This window comes from Delphinapterus leucas, chromosome 1 (genome assembly GCF_059928025.1).
Source record: "Delphinapterus leucas isolate spDelLeu-1000000601 "Yukka" chromosome 1, BTC_Dleu_Yukka2, whole genome shotgun sequence".
Lineage (NCBI taxonomy): Eukaryota > Metazoa > Chordata > Mammalia > Artiodactyla > Monodontidae > Delphinapterus > Delphinapterus leucas.
Window position 1 is genome coordinate 27,122,719 of NC_143129.1, and position 19,006 is coordinate 27,141,724.

The window sequence follows — 19,006 nt, forward strand, 5'->3', positions numbered from 1 at the left end:
AAAAAAAAAAAAAAAAAGATACTTTCGAAATGACTCAAAAACACAATCAAAGATAACTTCCTGCTACTGTGCATGTTAACCCGTCACTTCCCCGCAGGCTAACTCCACATAATAATACAATATTTACCCGACCTGAACCAGGGGTGGGCCCACCGGGTGGCCTGGGGAGCCATCTGCAATAGATTTTTTTAGTGGCCATTTACACTTGCCACTGTAATGGAATAATGGGAGTGTCTAGCCGTAGATTGATTCGGTTAGAGCGAATATGATGGCCCTTTAATTTGGGAAACTCTGCAAATCTGAGCTTCCAGATCATCTCTGGACCCCACTGTCAGACTCTGAATGTGGTCTGTCTGTGTACAGCAAATCTTAAGAAATGTTTGGTGAATGACTTCATGAGGTGCATGCATAAGTAAGTGAATGGCTCGTAAACCAGCCCCCTTAAATACATACATACACACACACACACACACACACACACACGTAGGTTCACATGGCTGTACCCTTGGCTCATATGGCTTCTTCCTCCCCTTGTGCACCTAACTGCCACTGTTCCTTCCACACTCATCTCTGCTATCATCTCCTCCTGGAAGCCTTCCCTGATCTCCCCTGGCTGGGATAAGAGCTCTGGATCCTCATAGTATCTTTCTATTAGAATTAACATTTGTCTTCCTTTGATATCTGCTAAGGACTGAATTGTGTCCCCCCTCCAAATTCATATCTTGAAGTCCTAAACCCCAATATGACTATATTTGGACACAGGGCCTATAAGGAGGTTAAATTAAACCTAGTAAGGTTAAATAAAGTCAGAAGGGTGGGGCCCTAATCTAATAGGACTGGTGTCCTTATAAGAAGAGACACCAGAGTGCTCCCTTTCTTTCCCCCTCTCTGTCCATGCACCCAAACCAAGGAAGGGCCATGTGAGGACACAGCTAGAAGGTGGCCATCTGCAAGCCAGGAAGAGAGCCCTCACCGGAAACCAACCCTGCTGGCACCTTGACCTTGGACTTCCAGCCTCCAGAACCGTGAGAATATAAATTTCTGTTGTTTAAGCCACCCAGTCTGTGGTATTTTGTTATGGCAGCTCAAGCAGACTGACAACAGTACCAATGCACAGACACATGAGCTCCTTGAGGGCTGAGACTGTATCATCTTCCTGTTTCTAGTCTTAGTACCTAATGTGGTCCTTGCACAGAGTAAGTGATTAACAAATTCCTGTTGAGTAAATATAAGAGTGGATGGAGGTAAGAGGCTGTAAAGACCTCCTCCCTTTCTCACCCTTAGAATCTCAGAGCTATGTTTAAACCCCCTCAGGTCAGAGTAGGTAAAAAACTCAGACCTTCCAGGTGCTGTCACTCACTGAGGGAGAGGCAAGGTGGCTGCCTTCTAGGTGTGTCCTCACATGGCCCTTCCTTGGTTTGTGTGCATGGACACAGAGAGGGGAAGGAGAGCGAGCACTCTGGTGTCTCTTATAAGGACACCAGTCCTATTGGATTAAGGCCCCATCCTTCTGACTTCATTTAACCTTAATAGGTTTAATTTAACCTCCTTATAGGCCCTATGTCCAAATATAATCATGTTGGGGTTTAAGGGTTCATGATATGAATTTGGGGGCATAATTCAGCTCAAGGCAAAGCCAGACGTCAACCCTCTCAGTGTCCTTCCTGCCAGTTACTTGCAGCTGTTTGGGCCACCTGCCCAGATGTTAAATGCAAGAGGGAAGAGACAGTTTAGAAATAATAAAATGCTCAATTCAACAACATCTTTTATTCAAATAGGAGCAGGTCCTGGCTGCAGAGTCCTTTAACCCGTTGACCAAGCCACCAGTAAGGGACCACTAGCTATGTCGGCGGTGCTTTGTGAGATCACCAAGGAGAAAGCCTGTTGCCTGCCCTGAAAGAACCTGTAATCTAGTTGTGAGGTCTGAGTTAGGAAATATTCTCTGGGTCCTTGGTACCTTCATTAGTCAGCAGACTCGTGTTTACTGAGTATCTAGAACCCGCAGAACATGGTCAGGTAAAAACAGATTAATCAGCTATGGACCCTAGCTTTCAGGAGCTTTTATAAGTAAAAACAAAACAAATAATAATGATGAGGATAATGAGAAGAGTAGCAGTCAACACTTAATGAAATCTCATTATGAGCCAGGCACTGGTCTCCATGCGTTCCATATATTAACCTATCTATTCCTCACAACAGTTCTATGACATGGGTTTTATTATCCCCATTTCACAGATGAGGAGACTGAGGCAGAGACAGATTAAGTAGTTTGCCTCACATATCAAGCAACCAAGGAGTAGAGCTGGGATTCAATCCCAGGGATCTGTCTCCAGACCCCTTGTCCTTAGTGACTGAAAGTGCCACATAGGTGACAGAGACCTTCTTTTCCCGCCTCCTTAGAATGACGGGGCTGGACAGTGTGCAGTGTTTTCATAGGCTGATGACAGAATAAGAGGAGGCACAGCCATGTAAAGCAGGTACACACCCAGGTGGAAGCAGGTGGGGGCCCTGGGGTGGCTTGCTCAGCCAGGTCCCCACTCAGTGCCCACTCTGTCCAGGCAAACCCTGTAGGGGAAGCCAAGGGGCTCTGTGCAAACCCCCTGGACCAACCATCTCCATGGTCCTCCCCAGCTCAACAGTCTACGATTCCAGTGCTGTGAGACTTCTGACAACAGAGAAGATTTGCAGAGCTAAGGAAGCCAGAGATCATCCAAGAGTCTCAGAAGGTGTGGAAGGGAGATGTAAGCTGTCTCCTCGGACACGGGAAGGCTCGGTGAAGGTAGAAAGAGGATGGGGTAATGTTCCAGGCCCGGGTGAAGGCCAGCTGGAGGGCGATGAACCCTAACCCTAACCCTCACTTAGGGCAGAGCAAATGAACAGGTTCAGCAGATCCAATTTGAATTTTGTCCCACCCTTGTTTCTCCAGGTCCATGGGCCATCTTTAGTGCATCATCTTTCTTCTGGAACTTTTAACGAATATGTGGTCATCTGGCTCTTCAACTTGATGAGAGCAACTTTACATGTGTACCTTCATCCAGGAACGATACTGAAAAAATAGAGTTTGCATGTAAATGGAAGGTCCAGGAGAAACGGGCTTGCTGCAGCCTCTTGCATTTCCGTGGAAGTTAGCTGATGCTCCATCACTGAGAACATGACCCAGTTTACCAACAACATCGACACAGGAGGGACTAAGGAAAATGCCAAGTATTAGAAGACCAAGGCCCGTGGGAGGTGAGATGCCACAAAGTGGAGGTAGAGACCAGTCCCCGGCTTTGATTTTGATTAGAGCCTCTGGTAGCCACACGGCTGGAGGAAACCGAGAGAGAACAATGTTAACAGTAGCAGCAACAACAGACTCTCAGGAATCCGCCCTTGAGTATGGCTGTGGTTCTCTGCCCAGGGCGCAAAGGCGATCCTCACAGAGACAGGGCAGGTTCACTCCCAGTTTTAGATCCTCTGTGTTTGGGGAGCCCCCAAAGAACTGGGTCTTCCTTCATCTGGAGGTGACAAAGGGCAAAAGCTCTGGGCTCATCACCATGTAAATGAAAACTACAAGGCAGATTTTCAGCAAAGCCGCTCTCAGGCGATAAATGCCCTGCTACCTCATTAAACCATGCAGGACCCTCTCCTATTAATTCAAAGCCCGCTGATCGGGCTGTCCTTTAAAGGGCTGCTTCCCCAAATGAGACCCGGCATTCCAGGGTTGAGGACAGCTGGGGACCCGAGAGGCGGCTGCAGCAAGGCGCCCCTGGCGGCTAACAGGCTTTTTCCCGAAGGGCTCTGAGGATGGATCGCAAACGGGATTTACAGGCATTCCCTCTAAGGACTAGGAGTCCCAAGATCTCCAGCCCACAGACACCCAAAAGCAGAATCCCATCCGCAAAGCTATAAAGAGAGTCTGGAGGATTAGAGCCAGTATGCAGCTAGAGTTCGACAGAGATCAAGCACTTAGTGAGTCTCTGGATCCAGACGTGGCTCCCAATTCATGCTACTGTCCTACCTGAGCCCGGAGCTGCTGGCCCAGCTGCTGTGCCGGGATGCTTCCGGCTGAGAAATACCACGCAGGAGGCGGCGGAGGCGGAGAGGGACACGCAGAGCCCCTGCCTCGCTCCTGGACCTCTGAAGCACCTTTAATCCATCTCCTGCCTGCCTCACATGTTGAATTGCTTTTTCCTGGGGCATCTGTGAGCACACAAAAGGGGCTGACTGGGCTTGGGCCAACAGCTATTGAGAAGTTCCTCTCCACGGTACAAGGACCTTCTCAATCTCCAGACGCGACCATTCACTGAAGGCACTGGCGGCAGGGCTGGAGCACAGATTGGCACATTCCCCTTTGCGGCAAAAGAGCTCCTCCAGCTGCCTTGACATCGTGTTTGCATAAAATGAGCTTTCAGGGGGTCAGGACCCGCTCGTGGGGAGGTGTTTCCGTGCTGTGCAAAGCGTCTTCCTTTTGGATTTAGGAAAGCAAAAGGCAAAAATGGCCCTAGGCGCAGTGGAGAAGTCTCCTCCCAGACCGGCAATCCTAACTCTGTCCTGTATTTATAAAACCCCTTGTCTTCTGACCCTGCCTCTTCCATACCTGCACATCCGGCCCCCTGCGGAGTATAAAGGACCGAGCCTTGTTGCCCCTGATTTACAGATGAAGAAACCAAAGCATGGAGAGGTTAAGTGACTTGCTTCAGAGGTGACAGAGCTGGTCACAGGGGGTGGGGGTGACAGAGGGTTCTCTCTCTGACAATCCGCACCTTTGAAGATTCACTGACAGCCTGAGAAGACTGAATCTTTGAAGGACCGGAGCACAGGGCTGCCAAAGGATTTGTGTAAGAAGGACGTGCAGCTGAAGCACGGAGCTCATAAAACATCCCAGCCCCCCAGGAGTTCGGAGGAAGGGGCAACTGCGGGGAGGAGGTCCCCCGGGCACCCTCACCGCACTCACGCACACCATCCCCTCTGCTCAGGATCCCCAGGAGGGGGAACACGCAAACACCACCTAGTGACCATGTCCAGCTCTAGTTCTCGGGTTAGCTCCGTCCTCCCCGTGAAGGTGGGAAAAGACTGTGACGCTTCTGCAGTCAGGCGTCAAACATCTCTGTGCACATCCTCCATCCTCCCAAACAGAGCCTTCCTCCCTCCCTCCTGCCCTGCGTTCCTTTCTGTCCAGTGGGTGTAGACACCCAGAATTCAAAGTACTTAAACATCATCCTGCTAATAACATGAGATTAAACCTCCTGCCCCCAAACAGAACGGGCCATCAACAGTCAGAATCGAGTCCTATTGTCGTTGTCACTGTTCTGTTAGTATTACTACCAATACTGCTTAGCAGGACAACTCTTCACCCCCCTTACTGGCTTCTCCTCTTGACATTTGAATGTGGATGCTTCCCGGGCTTCCCCCTCAAACCCTCTTCTACACTCTCCTCCCGGAAAAGTCATGCCCCTCCTGCAGCTCCTGCCACTTTTCTTTTGGCCACACCACGCAGCATGTGGGATCTTAGTTCTCCGACCAGGGATCCAACCCGTGGCCCTGCAATGGAAGCGGGGAGTCCTAACCACGGGACCGCCAGGGAATTCTGATGCATAAATCTGCGTCTCCGGCTCTAACCTCTCTCCTGAGCACCTAACCGAGTTTTCAACTGCCTGATGGACGGATGGTGCCCAAATGGGTGTCCGGCAGGCAATGCAAATCTCCTAGTCCAAACTGAACTCATTAGCTTCCCTCCAAATGACTGCTGCTGGGGCTCTGCGAACGGCCCTTCCTCCGGCCCCACATCCAGCCAGCTGTCCGGCCCCAGTTCCCCCTCCTTCTTCACCTACGTTACGTGCATTCATTTCTCTGTAGTTAAAGCCCAAATCATGTCCCTCCTGGGCCAGTTCAAGATTCTTCTAACCGGCCCCCGCTGGAATACAAGTTCCCCGAGGTCAGAGCTGTTTTGCTCCCCACTGGATCCTCCACCAAGTCACAGGAAACCCTTCATGAGCAAAGGTCTCTCTATCTCTCCTCCACCTTCACATTGCTAAAAAATTCTTCCCTGAAGCAAAGATCCAATCATGTCAAGTCCCCAAAGACATATTCTGTAGGTCACCAATTGACCCCAGTGTTCAAATTCCTACACGTCGTAATGAGCTGGGCATGTAGCTCCAACCTGCCTGTCCATCCCCCTCCCTTGTGTCTTCTCAATCTATCTGCCCTTTCCTAAGGCTGCCCTGGGCTAGTCCTTGTCTTTGGTACATATTCTTTTCAATCTTAGTATCTGTATCCTGGAGGGAAAAAAAAAAAAAAAAAAAAAGCATCTCTCAACCAACACCTTCTCTACCTGGAAAATTATTTTATTGTTCAAGACTTAGCTCAAGTGTCCTCTTCTTTGGTAAGCCTCCCCCCGCCCCTCCTTCTTCCCCAGAGTCTCCAAGATACATCTCCACTATGAGACCTGCTATAGGAATTATGACAGTGAATTCTGTACCGGGGCCAAGGCCTGGTGACCTCCTAGCGATTTCAGTACCACACACCTGTCTCAGCCTGTGCCATCGGGTGGCATTATGTATTTGTTACACTATAGTCCTTCAAAACAAACGAAGCTCTTGGTAGGCTAATCCCAGCATGGTGAATGTAGCAAACATTCATTATTCATCACCAGTTTGTTAGTGATGACACTGACACCTCAGATAGTCATGATACTTCCCCCTAGTCGTGCATTTGATTCTCACAACCATCATGGGAGCCAGATGGTCCAAGTATGTCACAAATAATGAAACTGAGGCAGCAAACAGGTTACCATCACTTAGCCAGACGGTGACAATAGCAAGGCAAACTGACTCCATGTACTTTCTACTGGACCCTATACCTCTCCAGCTCTTTGCCTCAAGAAATGAAGACATATCCACCAAGTCATTATTACCAGCAAAAAAGCACCTCCCATCCACAAAACAATGGTGTAAACAGTTTGGTGTGATGAAAAAACCTGGTCCACCATTTACAATCCAAGAGAAAAAATCTGGGCATAGAAAAATCTAAACATAGAGTGGCCCCAACGAGCCATCGAGTACATGCTGTCATACTACCACTTAAAGTTGCAGATGTGACTCCCAGAAGAAACTGAAAATGCATCCTTGGGTTAGATTCTGACACTGAGACTCAGAGTTAGTTAACAGAGGCAGTGTAATAGAACAATTGAGAGCCTCTCCCAGGATCAAGCCTCTAAACCTATCAAGTTTCTACAAAACAAGCAGGTCCTGTTATTTCTGCCTGGAGAGAATCAGAATCTTCTGACTTTAAGTGTTAAAGGATTCTTCTACATACTGAGGCTCTGAATTTGGAAACCAGCTAGATGAGCCGCAATGTTGTACAACATTCAGATTTTAAAGAATCCACTGTAAGAATGGATTTTCTTTCTTTCTGAAAAGAACCTCTCTCTTGCTGGTTCACCCAATTCAATCACATATCCCTTTTATAAATGCAATCAAACCAAAGAAATAAGGGCTTTTTGTATTTTGTTACTCGGAGAAAAAAGGCGTCTCGAACACGAGTGACGCTCCTTGCTCGGCTCTGCTCCCTCACTGGTAATTCCAGGGCATAAAAGTCACCCACTGCAAACAGAAACGTGAGATAACCAGGTCGAACTGTCATTTCCAGAAAACCTTACTCATCCTCTCCCTTGAAAAGGTCAGTTTATTGGGATAGTGATGAAATGATTATTAACCAATCCTACTGGGCTCTGCAAGTCCTCTCACCTCTAAGGATAAAAATCCATTCCTGGAGACCAGGCATTCACTGGACGTGCTCACACTTGCGTACACCCATAGCCCCCTGCCCTCCTGGGGCTGCTTGTGGCTTTACCCCACGGTGAATTAATGGAGGCTCACCCACCATAGTGCTCCCCAGTTTACTGGCATCGCCAGACAATGTCAAGAATTATTTTGTTTTACTTCTCTGATGTTCCCAGTTTACCTTGTGTCAGATGAATGAAGCAATTACAATACTCTCAATGAAGACGCTATTTTACAATGCACTTTCAATTCCAGTTTGTGAGCAAGTTACTTAATTATTTCTATTTGTTTTTCTTCCTGAGTGGATAATTTCTTCTGTCTTAGAATAGTAGAGCAATCTTTTTCTTAAAGAAGAAATACTGGGCCAAATGCTTCCTTAAAACTTAGTGTCTTCAGCTCATACCATCAAACACAAACATCTTCCTGGACAGTAGAGTAAACAGCGCTCAGATCTCATCAAATATCAAAACTTATTCTTAATTCAAAGCTGTTGAAGGAACTTTTCCTCATGCCCATGATCCTCAGCTATAATTTTTCTTTTTATCTTTTGATATGTACTAATTAGATTATCATCTACATCGTATAAATGAAAAGACAGGTTTAAAGGCTGGCCCCGAAGAGATAAGTCTCGACCAATAGGCCTGGTTGCTTATCCGTCTTTGTCTATTTGTGGGACCTTAGGATATCAACCTCCCAGAGAATGTCTCTTCAAATTAAAAAGAAAAAAAGAGAGAGAGAGAGAAAAAAAAATCAAAATCTCTTCATTTCACTGGGTTGTTAAGAAAATTAAAGGTGGTGATACATGTAAAAACACCTTGCAAACCATAACATTCTAAGCACATACTAGCTAAAGTTATTATTAGTGCTTGACAACATGGCATGGAAAAGGACCCCTCCAAGGAAGGCTACCTCATTGGGAACGATAAATAGGAGGGGATGGTGATGGCCTGACAGTCACTAAGGCTATCTCATTGGGGACAATAAACAGGAGGGGATGGTGATTGTCTGACAGTCACTAAGGCTTTCTCATTGGGGACAATAAACAGGAGGGGACGGTGATGGTCTGACAGTCACTAACGGAAGGCCCCAGAGACCAGCCATTTGTTTTCACACCCTTTCCTCCTCAGGGCAGGTGAGACTCAGAGCATATCTCATTCATTCTGACCCTCTTCCTCAGACAGTCACAAAGAGACTGGAATTGAAATAAAACACATCCTGACAAGTTCATGAGTTTCTAGCCCCTTCCCTCTCTCCATTCGGAGCTCAAGATTTAGGCACTGTGGCTCTCACTTTTTCTCGAGTTGAGAGATTCTGTTGCTGTTGTTGATTTGCTTATATATTTTCTGCTTTTGAGTCACAACACAAAAGAGCGCCCTGGAAATGCAAATCAAAACCCCAATGAAAAACCACCTTACACCTGTCAGAATGGCTAGCGTCAAAAAGATAACAAATATTAATATATTAAAAGTATAGCACAGAGAACTCTTCTCAATACTCTGTAATGACCTACATGGGAAAAGAATCTAAAAAAGAGTGGCTATGTGTATATGTATAACTGATTCACTTTGCTGTACAGCAGAAACTAATACAACATTTTTAATCAACTATAATCCAATAAACATTTTTTTTAAAAAAGACAACAAATAATAAGCATTGGTGAAGATGTAGAGAAAAGGGAACCCTTGCACACTGTTGGTGGGAATGTAAACTGGTGTAGCCACCATGAGAAACAGCACAGAGGTTCCTCAAAAAATTAAAAATAGAATTACCATATGATCCAGCTATTCCACTCCTGGGCATATATCCAAAGAAAATGAAACACTAATTTGAAAAGATATATGCACCCCCATGTTCATAGCAGCATTATTTACAATAGCCAAGATATGGAAGCAACCTTAATGTCCATCAACAGATGAATGGATAAAGAAGATGTGGTATACATATACAATGGGCTATTGCTCAGCCATAAAAAAGAATGAAATTTTGCCATTTGGAACAACATGGATAAGCCTAGAGGATATTGTGCTTAGTGAAGTAAGTCAGACAGAGAGAGACAAACACTGCATGTTTTCACTTACATGTGGAATTTTAAAAATAAAACAAATGAGTATAACAAAACAGAAACAGACACAGATACAGAGAACAAACAAGTGGTTACCAGTGAGGAGAGGCGCACAATAGGGGAAGGGGATTAAGAGGTACAAACTACCATGTATAAAATAAATAAGAGGGACTTCCCTTGTCCAGTGGTAAAGAATCCCCCTTACAAGGCAGGGGACACAGGTTTGATCCCTGGTCAGGGAACTAAGATCCCACACGCCTCGGGACAACTAGACCCTTGCACCAAAACTACTGAGCTCGCGTGTCTCAACTAGAGAGCCTGCGTGCTGCAAACTACAGAACCCACGTGCCCTGGAGCCTGCGTGCCGCAACTAGAGAGAAGCCCGCGCGCCACAAGGAAAGATCCCGCATGCCTCAACAAAGATCCCGCGTGCTGCAACTAAGACCTGATGTAGCCAAAAATAAATAATAAAATAAATAAATAAATAATTTAAAAATAAAATAAATAAGATACAAGGATGTAATGTACAGCACAGGGAATATAGCCAATATTTTATAATAAATTTAAATGAAGCATAATCTTAAAAACTATCAAATCACTATGTTATACACCTGAAACTAATGTAACATTGTATATCAACTATACTTTAATTGAAAAAAGAGTTCTCTTATTCCAAGGTGGGGCAGGCCACAGTTCCAAAATATTTGATAACTGTGGCTTAAAGAGAATACTTGGGTTGAAACACAAAAAGCAAAAAAATGCATTTAGAGATTAGCATTTCCATGCCTACGGAGAAAGTTTACAATTAAAAGGATAATATGGGTCACCATGCCTGGGGTGACCCTGAGCAATAATAGTTCCTACTTCGTAGAGCTGTCATGGGGATTAAATGAGTTAATATATGTAAATGAGGAGAACAGCATTGGCACAGAGTAAGCACTGTCTAAAGGTTTGCCATTAGTATTATTACAACAATTGACAAATTTTTATCAATCACTCAGGTGTTGGCCAATTTAAAACTAGTCCCCCCCAAAAATAAAATAAATAAAACCTGTCCCATCTTTTTCCAATCTTCCATGGTTAGCAACAGTTGACAGCTTGTTCTTGTGAGAATGGACCAATAAATCAACAAAATGTTGTATCTGATCCATGAGAATATACATCTGATGCATCTGTCCTAAGTGCTGTGGTTGGTTTTGGCGAAATGCAACTGTGTTTCTAAACAAATCAGAAAACCTATTTTTCTGCCCCTTTCTTTCCCTCAATTCAGAGACGATGATCACAATGACCTCTTTAGACATATTGTTACTAAGTGTGGTTGTTTCAATTATCAAACACCAAATGAACTTGCAAAATAAGACAAGGATAAAAGAAGTCTGGAAAAATCACCTTCCTCTTCAATATCAATAAATAACACTAAATTTTCAATTGAATTAAAAATGTACGTGAAGAAAACAGTGTGATGCAACCTTCTGCATTCAAACTTTTGAGAAGAAACCAGCCCTTACTTGTCACTTTCCTAAGGATCAAGGACTACATTCAATTCCCTTATCTTCGTATCCCCAGGGCATGCAACAGACACTCACAAAAGATGGATGAATAGATGGAAAAAACAGAGCTGGCTTTTACCCACAGTGTTCAGAACCCATCAAATTCCTACAATCACAGAATTAAAGAATGTTAGTGATATGGAAGGAATTGAGCTCAGGAGAAGTTACACAACTTGCCCAAAGCCACGTGGCTATTTAACAGCAGAGACTGAACTTGATCTATCACCCCTGTAAAGAACACTGGGCTCTCAAGCTGTACCAGAGCTTCCCAGCTAAGGGCAAGTCTCCATGGCCTTTTGGAAGCTTTTGAAATATGCCTCTGACATCAGGAAAAGTGTCACATGGGTGCTTTTCTTCCCGTATCTAATCAATATTTACTGGAGAGCAATCCTCACCTACACTCTTTGTTACTCTCAGGAATTAAAGAACCACTGACTCTCTCCAACTTGCCACTTCAGGCCTCTGAGATGAGAGATTCGCTACTTGTGGTATGAAATCCTTCCCCTGTCTCCCAGAGCTTTCCGATTTCACCTCGGGGATAAATCAAAAGCGTTTCCATGCTGCTTATATTAGAGTGGCCTTTTGTTGAAGAAACATGCTTTATAATTTGAGGTGCTGGGACTTTTGTTTACAGACTGAATTAAGTACAGGTTGAAACTGTGGCTTTTAGACATAACATTGCAGGAGAAGCTTACACTCTACCACGTAAGGAATCTTTCTCAAACTCCGAGAGACTGGCACCTCCAACTCAGTGAGCTGGGCAGACAGCATCTGTTCCTGCCTGCTGGCACACAGCTCAATGCTACGGCCACATGGCCCAAACAAGACCTCCAGGAGCTTAAGCCAGCGGTACTAGTGCCACAACTCTGATGTGCAGACTGGGCAGCCCAACGGGGAGTGTCCTGGGTCAGAGACTTGGAAGCAGAGAAAGGAAAGGGAGCATAGCTCAGATGATATTACGTTCCTGCTCTAAACCCTTCAGTGGTTCCCACTGCCTGCCGTGCGACACTCGGAATCCTCACGGGGGCTTATGATTGGGTCCCAATCTATTTATTGCTCCTCCTTACCTACTGGTTCCCTGCAGGTCTACCATGTTCTAGACGATCCAGACTGTTCTGTCTCCCTGAACAGTTCAATGACGTCACCACCTCCACACCTCTGCACAAGGTGTCTCTCCCCTGAGATGCTGCAGCCACTGCCTCCCTCAGATCTCATCCTAAGCGCCACCTCTTCTCTAGAACCTTTCCTGAATTCTCCTCCAACCTCCCAGGCCTCCTCCAAGTGGAAGTGGCCTCAATCGCCATGACACTCTTGTAGCACTTTTGTAACCGCCCATGGTAATTATTTTCTAAACGGTGTGTCAGCAATTTGGGAATGTCTTTTCTTGCTGTCAGTCAGCATTAGCTGAGCATCTTCTGTGTGTCAGATGCTGTGCTGGGTGCCTGGGACATGAAAATAAATAAAGTCAAGGTTCTTGCCTTCAATGGGCTTATGCTCTAGTGGATGAGATGACACTAGGACAAAGGGTTATACCTAGTGCAGGGGGGAAATGAAATATGAAAGAGATGATGGCATTTTAAGTTGGGTCTTAAAGAGAAATGTGTTCACTGGGCAAAAACTAGAGAGGAAGGAAGGGTTCTTCTAGGGGAAAAGAACATTATATACAGCAGTGCTTGTCACAGGTTTTACTGAAGGAATAAAACAAAGGCCGGGAAGGTTACAGATTGGTTAGCCCCCTGCTCACTACTGTCTACATTTACTGAGTGTGTTCACGACTCCCATCCCTCACAGCAACCCCGAAAGTTAGGCAGCATCATCCTCATTTTATGGATGAGAAAACTGAGGCTTCCAATGCCCCAAACCCCAAAGCTATCAAGTAGCAGAGCGTGGCTGGTGTTCCTGATACTATAAGGTTGTACTAATGAGTTTGCCTTCAAGGACCTAAACATAAAGCAAACTCTTAGCTCTCTTCCTCTAAGCCTGGGTGGACCACTCCGGGCAGACCTCAAATACCCAAAAACCATCTCAGGGAACACATACTGCGAGGGAAGAAGAGAGAAGCAGCAGAAGCTGTGCTGCGTGCAGATTCTGGGAACAGCGAGGCCCTGCGTCTCCCTGTAAACCCGATGTTACTCCTCTCACGGTATATGACTTTAGTGGCCCCAAATGTGGGCCCTCTTTCCTAATGTATAAACGGCAACCTGGAAAGAGCCATCCAAAAGTCACCTCAGGCCAACTCAGGCTCATTAAAGCTCCCTTAGGGCTCCGAGAATTGAAGTGAACCTCTGGCTTCCTAGGAGAAAGCACTTCGTTTTTGACAGTTCTTTTCCCCCCTTTTCTTCATCTGATCACTTGCTCAATTTTTCCCTTCTAGTTCAGGCTTTTTCTGTAACTCCTGTATCGGGCACATGCTCTTTTTTTTTCCCCTCCTAGCTTAGACTATTATATCTTGCTATTGTCATGTTCCTTTTCCATTGAAAGCAATCCACATTTCAGAACAGTGTCTATTAAATAGGCACCTTTTCATGGATGGAAAAAAAAAAAAAAAAAAGACAGCACCCTCTGAGGGCTGGCTTTCAGTTCCGTGTGTCACCTAAAGATGAGACGCTTGGGTGAGACTTCTGCCTCTTCACAGGCCATTTGTATTTGGGTATTTGAGAGAGACGGCAGAAAGTCTGGAGTCAGAACCAACCTGTTTTAAGGAATTCTTCGTCGAAAGCATTGCTAATCAAAGTGTGGTCCTGAGACCAGCAGTGACTGCATCACTTGTGAGCTTGTTGGGAACGGAGACTCTCAGGCTCACCCCAGACCAGCTGAACCAGAATCTGCCGTTTTGCAAGATCCCAAGTGATTCATAAGTACATTAAAATTTTAGAAGTACTGGTCTAGAATTAAAATGAATTTGCTTTAATGAAACCACCCTGTAGCCTCCACGTGGACTTCTTTACTAAGAAAGAAATCTCTGTACAGTGAACTCCATAGAACATCCTCCACCACGCTTTTCCACCCAAATTGTTTATTCATGGAAGAATTTTGAAATGATAAATCATCTTCCAGAAATCACACTCAACCTGAGGGAGTTCCAGATGACACAAAGCTGATGGCCAGCCTTTCTGCAGCGTGTGGGAACTAAGAAGGGAGAAGTAGGGCTTCCCTGGCGGCGCGGTGGTTGAGAGTCTGCCTGCCGATGCAGGAGACACGGGTTCGTGCCCCGGTCCGGGAAGATCCCACATGCCGCGGAGCGGCTGGGCCCGTGAGCCATGGCCGCTGAGCCTGCGTGTCCGGAGCCTGTGCTCCGCATCGGGAGAGGCCACAACAGTGAGAGGCCCACGTTCCGCAAAAAAAAAAAAAAAAAAAAAAAAAAAAGAAGGGAGAGGTAACAGGCAACCCTCGTCCCGCCTTCTTTAAGGCCCTGGATCTTTCTGTTGATATCTTTGCCTCTCGGAAGAGGGGAGTAAAAGACGTGTTGTACAACCACATGGGTGACTAATGTGAGACTGAGGGGGTTGTGCTGTGTACTGAGCTCTGAGATCCTTGAGTGGGGGGATGCTCTGTAAACACAAATGGCAGAACCAAGGGCCAGCCAAGTCCAGGCTGTGCTCACACCTCACACATCCAATAACAACAGTCAAGACACACACAGATGAACCCTGACTAACCTGTCACCTACACTGGAGAAAGGAACAGAGAGGATGGAGAATCACGTGCACCTGGTTTAAGGAAATGACAGCTAGAACTGGAGGAAAGAAAAGGGAAGAGGGGAGGTGATGACCAGGCCCTGCTCGAGGCTGTCCTGCCCACCTGGTCTCAGTCACCCTCAGTCACCCTCCAAGTGGAGCTCACGGGCGGACAGAGGCTGTGACCAGAGCCCTGGCAGGCCACACAGGTGCTGGCCTGGCATCCCACTTGACCTTGGTCTCTATGAAGAGGACACCTGCCTCAGAGACATTTTTATAAAAAAAGGGAGCACCAAAAAAGTTACCCCTTGTTGAAAAACCAAAACCGGTTCCCCCATCCAAAGTGAGTGTTTTCTCACTAATTCCGATAAACATGCACATCACAGGAAGCTCCTTTAGACTCCTGGCATCTTTCAGACCTCTAAGTGCAACGCCTGGGTTATTGATTCCTCTGTGTTAAAGCCCAACTTGGTAGTGCCCTCCCCCACTTCTACTAATTTTTCACTCATTATTTCCATCTTCACCTTTGAATTCTCTAAAACGGCAGTATTTTAAAACACTAAAAGGGTTTACTTGTATCAATCGATAGCTGCTTTTCCACCAGCTATAATTTCTTTGTAGATTAACAGTTTTTCAGCTCCAGAAACATGATTCTGTCCTTTTAATATGCCCACATCAGCAAGCTCTCACAGGAAATCTGGAAGGGACAGCAAAGAGCAGTGGTGGCAGAAAGACCCTTAGGCTCTTAAATTCAGACAGGAATGCCATCCACCTTCCTCTACCACAACCAAAAGATAGCCCTCCCCCCCCAGAACCGAATACGTCAGAGATCAGCCGCCTCTGAGGACACCTCTGAGACGCCTCTGAGGCTCTGAATTTGATTTCAGCTAACTTCCACTTCATAGAAAAGCACTCGACTTTATTCCCCCTGTAACTCAGACCTGGATAAGCCAAGCAGTTCTCCAGAAACACATCTGAAGGAACAACTGTGCATCCCCTCCCCACCGCCAACATGCACGGGCATGCCTGAACACACCGCCTCCCAAGGCAAAGAGAAAGTTAACTTTCAAATAAAGCTGTCCTGCAGCCAGTCTGGTCACATTTCCAGACCCTTCACATTCACAAAGGTGGTTCTTGCAACTCTGGCCTAAATCCAGAAGCTGAAAACTGACCTCTCTCTGCTGAGGGCACAGACCAGGGTCAAAGGTCCACAAACACACGTTCGCCACAAATACACCACTTTCTTTCTCTCTCTCTCTCTTGGCCAAAGTGAGAATAATGGGCCAGGCTTATTGTCTTTCCTTCAGAGAAGCCAGGATGGGCGGCTGGTGGGAAGCTCCAGACAGAATGTGGGTGTGTGAATCTATGCAGGCTCCACAGAGGAATTTTCTGGGAACTCCAGGGGTTTTGAAGAAGGGTGGTCTCAGGCTGGGACACAGGGGCTCCTCGGGTTCTCGGGTACCCCAGAAGTGTGGGGTGTAGGGGGGGCGTAGTGGCAAGGCTATCCTGCCAGCCAGGCCCCCCTTCCCTGCCATCCCAGCCCCTCCCCGCCACGGCGGGGTCACTCACCGCCCGTGAGCTGTGCAGGGCCGAAGCACAGCGCCAGCTGAAACCACAGGATCACCGCCAAGAGTCTCTGGGGGGACTGAGGCTGCTGCTGCTCTAGAAATCCATCTCCATTGCTCGGGTTCATTCCATGATACATCTTTCATCCACAGAGGGCATCCGGCTTGCAAGAGTCTGCAACCAAGAGCGAACACGACGATACCCCAGGCTGCCGGGGCGCCGGGGGCCACGCTCCCCCTCCTCCGCCCTGGGACCGGGACCCTCGGCTTCCCCTGCTCCTTTCCTATTCCTCACCCGCGCGGCCCCCGCCCCCTTTCCCACTGCGAGCTCCCCCCTCTTCTCCCCAGCGCGGGGTACACTGAGTAACTGCCGCCGCGGGATGCTGCGCGTGCGGGAGGGATGGAGGAGGGGTGGGAGGGCAGGGGTTAGCGCACATTGGCTCCGCGCCGGTCCCCCGGATTCAGCGGCTGTGGCCACGACAGGAAAGTCTAAAGCCTTCCAGCCTCTCGGGGCTGAAAAAACACTTTTCCCCGGGCCTACACATTTCACTCCTAGCAATCTCACGAGGTGGCACCGGATCCCCCCAGCTACTTCTCTGGTTTTCCCCAGGATCGGGATGGGTCCTACTGCCCAGTCCCCAGTGAGATTTCTCTGCGCTGTCAAAAAATTCCTCCCTCGGGGAGCAGAACCAGGCACCAACTCCCCCTCCTCGGCCTGCGAGCGCCTCCCCGGGATGGAAAGCCCCTTCCGGGGCTCTCGGTCTTACCTGTGGGTCTCATGCATGCAGCTTCCTTCCCTCCTCCGCCTCCTCCCCCCGCCAGTCTAACCCGCATCTGTGCGCGACCTCTGCTGCCGCCGCTGCGCGAGCGAGCGAGACGGAAGCCGCGGCGGCGGCGGCGGCGGCGGCGGCGGCGGCGGCGGCGGCGGCGGCGGCGGCGGCGGCGGCGGCGGCGGCGGCGGCGGCGGCGGCGGCGGCGGCGGCGGCGGCGGCGCCCGGCTCCAGCTCCCCCCGCCCGCGCTCTCCCTCCCCAGGCTCCGGGAGCGGACGGGTGCGGGAGTTGCGCGGGGGAGGACGGCAGTCCGGCCGCGCGCCCCCGAGGAGTCACCCGCGCGCCCGCTACCTGAGCTCCCGAGCGCGCGGCGGCGGCGCGGAGAGAGGGAGGGGGCGGGGGCGGGGCGGAGGCGCGCGGCCCGGACACGCACGCGGCGGGCACGCGCCTCCGCAGACCCAGGCAGCGCCGCGGCTGGGGAAGGGGCCCTGCCAGCGCGGGGAGGGGGAAGGGACCCGCCGCCGCCGCAACCAATCGGAAGCCCGCGCGCCTGCACCTGTCGGCACAGGCCTAGGGCCGGGTCGCCCCTTTCCTGGCGCAGGACGGCGGTCTCCGCCTGGGCTGCGCGCGAGCCCGGGTGGCCTCCGCGGCCTCCGCGCGTCCTCCGGTGCCCCCAGAGCGCGGCACGGCGCGGGAGAGGGCTCCGCTTTAGGCTGCTGCCGCGGTGGTGGCTCCAACCCGTGGGACAAGAGTGCACAGCCCGGCCGGTCCCCACCCCAAGACCCTCACCACCGACGGGGTTCACGTGGGCGGGGCGGGGGACGGCCAATTGCCAAAGTCTCTTCCTTTCCTGCGTTTAGCTCTCCGCACCTCACCACGTCCCACCAAGGCTCTGCGTGTCCCCTCAGAGCCCGAATGACACTCTTCTCCCTCCCCTGCTCCCTTGATATTTGCCCTTTTGCGAGCAGCAGGCTTGTGCAGGAGGACTCTGAGCCTGTCTGGGAGATGCGCTGGCCCCTCCGAACCTCCGCCCGGCGCGCGCTCTCCTTGCGGGGAGAGGGAGGGTCCTCGGTGCCGCTGCAGAAGGTGGAGTACGGAGGAAGGGGCGGCGGCGGGGGGTGCTTCTGGGGCTGTGGATCGGAACCCAAGGGGTTCGAGGGCGTTTGCCTCAGAAACATCCAAGTTTATCTGGAGAGAGTTCGCCTTGTCGGTCTTGTCTCTCTGCGGCTTTTGGTGCTCGACCCCAGCCCGCAGAAGGGTGCAACTCACTCCCCACTGGTTCTGGCCGCCCGCTGGCCCTGCGCAAGACTGGTCTTCCTCGGCCTGCCTGGCTCCGAGGGCCTCCGTCCCAGCCACGGTAGTTAAGGGGTGTGAGCTGATGAGGTGGTGCAGGCAGGCAGCACTTTAGAACCAGCGGCACCCCATTATTCTGTAGCAATTTGTGGATATGAAAACCATGTTTCGGATACCGCCACCAAATCATCCTCTGCTTCCGTCGGCTTTCCCCAAATCTCACATACTGATGGTAGTCAGGAAATTACAGCTTTTACTCTGTCGACTCTTACTGGGAGTAATTTTAACAAATTCTTTCAGGATAGATTAACTTTTAGTAAATAAA

The 19,006-nt window shown here is 48.9% G+C and overlaps 1 protein-coding gene across 3 annotated transcripts in view; it reads right to left on the minus strand.

The window, feature by feature from the left end:
* Positions 1 to 17,517, minus strand: part of SUSD4 (sushi domain containing 4) — a 125,237-nt gene extending 107,720 nt beyond the window's left edge. For 2 of the 3 annotated variants that reach the window (XM_089907159.1, XM_022579291.3), the window contains exons 1-2: positions 17,385 to 17,517; positions 16,622 to 16,792 (exon numbers count right to left, since the gene is read on the minus strand). In XM_089907159.1, coding sequence (XP_089763285.1) covers positions 16,622 to 16,757 — 136 coding nt within the window. In that variant the 5' untranslated portion in view covers positions 16,758 to 16,792; positions 17,385 to 17,517. Of the gene's footprint in view, positions 1 to 16,621; positions 16,927 to 17,384 lie in introns of those variants that run through there. The other variant, XM_089907155.1, reaches the window with a different exon arrangement.
* Positions 17,518 to 19,006: the final 1,489 nt, after the last annotated feature.